Source organism: Trachymyrmex septentrionalis, unplaced genomic scaffold, assembly GCF_001594115.1.
Source record: "Trachymyrmex septentrionalis isolate Tsep2-gDNA-1 unplaced genomic scaffold, Tsep1.0 scaffold13, whole genome shotgun sequence".
NCBI lineage: Eukaryota > Metazoa > Arthropoda > Insecta > Hymenoptera > Formicidae > Trachymyrmex > Trachymyrmex septentrionalis.
The window spans coordinates 3785222-3790645 of record NW_017304438.1 but is presented as its reverse complement, the minus strand read 5'-3'; the positions used below and the strand labels follow the sequence as shown (position 1 = coordinate 3790645).

General features: G+C 31.7%; 2 protein-coding genes across 2 annotated transcripts in view; one reads left to right on the top strand and one right to left on the bottom strand.

Annotated features, from left to right (window-relative positions):
• Positions 1 to 428: 428 nt before the first annotated feature.
• On the top strand, positions 429 to 2334 carry LOC108756739. The gene is made up of 5 exons (XM_018500764.1): positions 429 to 868; positions 1073 to 1182; positions 1256 to 1354; positions 1594 to 1713; positions 2003 to 2334. The coding sequence occupies exons 1-5, from the start codon at positions 554 to 556 to the stop codon at positions 2109 to 2111; spliced, it is 753 nt and encodes a 250-aa protein (XP_018356266.1). The 5' UTR covers positions 429 to 553; the 3' UTR covers positions 2112 to 2334.
• Positions 2335 to 2591: 257 nt separating this feature from the next.
• Positions 2592 to 5424, bottom strand: part of LOC108756715 (glutamate receptor ionotropic, delta-2-like) — a 9516-nt gene continuing 6683 nt past the window's right edge. Inside the window, exons 7-9 of the mRNA XM_018500728.1 lie at positions 4812 to 5014; positions 4063 to 4328; positions 2592 to 3287 (exon numbers count right to left, since the gene is read on the bottom strand). Coding sequence (XP_018356230.1) covers positions 2690 to 3287; positions 4063 to 4328; positions 4812 to 5014 — 1067 coding nt within the window. The 3' untranslated portion in view covers positions 2592 to 2689. The remainder of the gene's footprint in view (positions 3288 to 4062; positions 4329 to 4811; positions 5015 to 5424) is intronic.

Genomic DNA, 5424 nt, shown 5'->3' with positions numbered 1-5424 from the left:
AAAAAAGATATTTCCGCAGTAAAGGAATTGTATATGATATTTATCTCAGTGTTAAGTTTAATTAAATTAAATTCAGGAGAGAGAAATTATTTGCAGTTATTTTTAATCAGTTATTTTTAAATATTCTTTGCAAAATAATTTTTTTTAGATTTCCGGTAAGAAATTTAATTTGTTTTGTAGCGTATATATTTGTTATTGAAAAAAATTATACGCACTTCAGCTGTCTATATGTGTATTTTACGGACTCTTAATATATGCGTCAAAATAGCTAATTATATGAAGCAATTGAGATTTTATTTTCTTGCTTACATTTTTTTCATGATAGAATTCCATTATAATTTTTTTATTAAAAAATTATATGTTTTCATGCTTCAGCTATGAATAATATATGAATAATATATGTAATGCATCAGAATTGCTAATTTAATTGTCAATTACTTGAAATAGATGAATATAGATTTGATATTTTCGTTTCGTTTCGTTTGTAATGCGTTTAATGTAATCGTTTGTTCTGAGTCCGTCCTTCCGGAGAAGACATGACGAAATTAGGACAATGCTCGCGAAAGCGACACTGCTGATTTTGCTGTCACTCGCATTTACCTCGAATGGCTGTATCTTTAGCAAGCGCAGCAAAACGTGCACTCATCGAAGCGATGACGAATGTATCTGTGCCACCACCGTTCGTTATAACCCTTTGACGGATACAAATATTACCGTTGATCCCCATTGCGACTGCAGATCTACCGGTTTTGGGGTAGTTCGAATAATTCCGTACGGGACCTGTATTGCAGATGCATGCGGCACGATACACGTCGACCTGTCCTCCGCGTGTGTCAGATGCGCCATGTGCATGGCTATCGCTGAGAAGGCTTGTATTTTTGATACAATACCATTTGTATAATAATTAAACATATAAATCATACACAAATTTATTATTATTATTTTATATATATATAATACATTTTGTATCCCCGCATTATATTAAAATAATGTAATATGTATAATGTATATTCATATAAATTTTTATCCATTTTTTTGCAAAATGTATTTTTATCACGTAATTTTTTTTTAGATTAATCAAACTCTGCTGGAAGTCCATGACATAATGATGCCTGATGATTGGCTAAATGAAACGGAGACAGTGCTTCTTTTGAGAACTATCTGCGATTATTCTTTTCAACAGTAAACAGTTTCTTTTTTTTACATAATTTTACAGCACACTTCTTCATTGATGCAACAATCGTGGTATTTATAGCTATGGTTTGCGTGAAATTGATGGCAAAAAGTTTATCTCCGACCCGTTACCGGGTGACAAACTCGTCATTTCATCCGCGAATGGGTTGTGGGAGAAAAAGTAAGATTTTTATAGAAAAGCTTACATTATAACTTTTCTAAAATATAGCGAAAGAATTAATTAAATTTTTATGTAAAATGTGAAAGTTATAAGAGAGGTTTTATATTCATAGCGCGCGCGCAAGTCATTTATTACCATCAATCTCGATTTACTCGATTAATTAATTATGAGAATTTCTTTTAATTTATCATAAAAATAGATGAATGATTAGCTTATAAACAATTAATTATTTTTATTAGTTTGAGAAATATGTGTCACAACTTTCTCGATGAGATACAAGAACTGCAGTTATACAGAAATTGGAAGGAGTGGTGCGAGGATGACGAACACATTCCTAATCTCGAAGATATTCTCTGCAGGTATAATATCAGCATACATTCAATTCGAAATTTATCTTTTCATCTTTTATCTTTTTATTTTTTTATCTTATCATCTTCTAGTTTATGTTAAATTTAATTAGATGATTTAAATTTGAAATGATATGAATTGAAAATATGTCAATTTTCACATGATAACAGCAAGATTTGACCTTGTCTCATAAGATCGATTAACTAATGCTGACCTAATAGCTTATGCAGAATGAATAATTTATAAATTATAATTTAGGATACACTGAAGGAGAAATAAAAATCTTTATATTTACCGTAGAAACGAGATTAGCAGTTTACGAGATTGTAGAGGTATAAGCAACGTATACAAACGACAAGTACCTACGATTTTCGGTGCTCGTGTGAAGTTTCTAGCCGAATATATATAATAATTTTGAGTGATATATTTATATTATCTATTTTTAATTAAAATTCGATCAAAAGTTATTAGAGGTAGTTCGATTACATAAAACATAAATAAGAAGGAGCATACAATCACATACACAAGGTATTTTTCACACAAGTCATATATTCAAAATTAATTACGTAGACGTTTCAGTCAAGTTGTGACTTAATATGCTGCTATTTGATGTAATAATTTTATGATTTGAATAAAAGCAAATATTTAACTAAACTTAAGTTTGCAAGACTTACACAATACGATATTATAATAGTATATTGTGAATGGTATATCGGTATATTGTGAAATGTAGAATTATCTAAAAATGACACCTTGACAGAAAAAAACAGAAAGCAGAAAAGTAAACTCTAATCAGAATTCGCGCTAACTTGCAGAAAAGCAGAAACTGCCAGAAAGCAGAATGCGAATTCTAATTGGCGTTTGCTTTTCTGCTTTCTGCTTTTCTGTCAAAATGTGAATTCTCTCTAATACATTGTCATAATTATCCAAAATATTTTTACAATTAAATAGCATCACACTGAAAAAATGTTTGGATCAAAACGGGTTTTAATTGTGAAACGGAAAGACTCGAATGTTTTCCATGTTTGATGGGATTCTTTTAGTTGACTTTATCTTCCTCTTGGACAAGCTGGAGAAAGAAGACCAAGATGCTCTTTTAGGACCTGCTGATCTCCTCCGTACTTTCAAAGGTTCCAAACCTCTCGGTTCTTCTGAAGAAACATCACGTTCTTGAAAACCGACAAACGACTGCACTTGACGAGCATGATCTTGTAACATGGTCATATAAGGGAGATCATAGCTGCGTAACTTGCCAGTTGGAGCAGCAACGAGATGAGGAAGATCGTTGGAGCGATTGTGGCCACCATCATGATGATGATGATGAAAGTGGAGATGTGATATCAGATTGTGCTTACGTATACCGCGCACAACGGTTTCCTGCATCTGCCTTCGTTTATTCCATATTCTTTCGAAGATGCCAATAGAAATCGCAATAACCATACCTGCTACCAGCAGGAAGAAAGCGGAGTAGACGTCGGCGAGCCTCGCGCTATGGAAGTCCGCCGACGCTGCGCACCGCGGCATCGTCGGCAACATCCGTTCCTGTATCTTATCCAGGACGCCACGTTCGTAGATTCGCAATATACTGTAAATAAAATAATACAAATTACAAACAAGATGCCAATTTATTAACTGACGCGCATTAAAAAATTATTTTTTCTAAATATATTTTTCTTAATACATATTTTTCTATAATACATTAATAATACATTCTATAATACGTTAATATATTAATGTATTATAGAATGTATGTATTACAGTTATAGATCGTAGCGAATCTAATTGCTCTGAGGATGATTAATGACATCGCATGTATGAACCTGTTCCGATTAAAAAGTATAATATATAACATTATTAGTCGTTTTTAGAACGATCTAACTTGCTGCGGTAAAACATGTTACAGTATACTATGATTTCTACGATTGGCTCCACTGACCAATTAGCTTAAAAATATTAGGAAGCTGTTTATTGTTGCTGTTTACTTTTAAATGCCCATTTCTTCCAAGGTAATTTAATTTTAATTTCGATTTAACTCTAACTCTTGACGTTTTTCGAATGCTTATTTCTATTAAATGTAAATTAACTTTAATCTCGGTTCAATTTACTCTTTACTTTTTTCTAGTTCTATAAGAATAGAAAAGTTCTATAAGAATTAGAAAAAGATGAAAAATAAGTTACACCGAAATTAAAGTTGATCTGCATTGATAGAAACGAACATTAGTGCTTTTAATTATTCACATTGATGGACATAATAGAATTCTACTATGATAATTATAATATTAGTTTTAATGTTTATTATATAATACTAATGTTAATTTCATCATGCTAATGTGTTACGTAAATTCGACAACTTTGCATACTTGAGATTAATGATCTTCCTATACGGACAACTTTTGGCCATAGGAAGAGCAACGACTGTAAGTGTTTGTGGAAGCATCAACTCTTTCAAGGTGCATCGTTCCTGTATGAAGGTTGTTTTGAGGGCTCGCCGAGCAAGAGTCGCGCTGACGAAGAATCCGTACCTTTCTTTGACAGCTTTCATAAGGCCGGTCCTCGTCTCCAGACGAGATTCGCGATTGTTAAATGCTTTTATGTACAACTGACGAAGATTGCTGTCGTTTGCATTCTGAAAGATAATACTAAGTAAGTACGCGATAGTACTAAATAACTCCGGTAAACAGCAATTTAACTATGTATTACCGCCTGAAATAATTATAAAACTCTCCTAGCGGTACTGTAAGAAAGATGATTGAAAGAAAAGTTTTTCAAAACGTCGTATTGTAGATATATTTACACGGTTTCTTATCAATATCACATAGGTTTAATGGTATACAAAATTAATCTTTTGATGCTACTTGTAGTGGTGACATATACCTAGGTTTTTTATTTTGCTATGTTAATAACGTTTTTATTAATTAAAACATTTGCTTGTTATTGTTAAATTTTTTAATGTCAGGTATGTTAATTTGTTAAAAAGTTATTATATATTTATAGTACCTTTACGTAATATCTATGTGGTAGATACGTAACAAAATAGTATCAAAGAGGATTCATATAAGAAAACGCAATAAGAAAAATAATGATAATATAAATAACATTGATAGAGTACTCTTATGTATGTATCGTCGGCGGCACTGTATCCTAGCTTGAAATTATTAAAGAGAAGATCGGTGATCGATTTGATTCCAGTTGCCTGCACCGACAGTATGGATGTGATGAAGCCAGCATAGGCGTTGTACATCACGAGGGAGAATATTAAACTGGATAACAATAGAGTTTTTCCTGATGGGCTTCGAGGTGTCCAGGGTGATCCTACAAATTCCAGCTGTTTGAATGTATGAGTAATGCATTTTACGCACATAATTACGCAAAGCCGAAACTAGACATTTTGATAACCGAGGCATAAAAAAAATGCGTTCCTCAGTAATAAAAAAATATTTTTTTTACGGTGTGTAAAATATAATAAAAATAATATTACTTAATATTAATATTATTTAATATTAATTTAATAGAAAATACATTACAAACATACAAATTACGATCCCTATTCACACTTTTATGATGTAGCATTACGATTTAGGATATAATTCACATTATGTATATGTATTATAAAATTTCAGCATAAAAGCGTGTAGAATTTTAGCATGTTTCTCGATAAAAACATGAACCTACATGCACATGTGTATTACAAAATAAATGAAACGTAATTATTAAAATTAGAG

Coding starts and splice junctions, on each gene's coding strand:
- LOC108756739 (XM_018500764.1), top strand. CDS start 554: ATGCTCGCGAAAGCGACACTGCTGATTTTGCTGTCACTCGCATTTACC. Junction 869..1,072: donor GCATGGCTATCGCTGAGAAG/GCTTGTATTTTT, acceptor ATTTTTTTTTAG/ATTAATCAAACTCTGCTGGA. Junction 1,714..2,002: donor CTCGAAGATATTCTCTGCAG/GTATAATATCAG, acceptor TATTTACCGTAG/AAACGAGATTAGCAGTTTAC.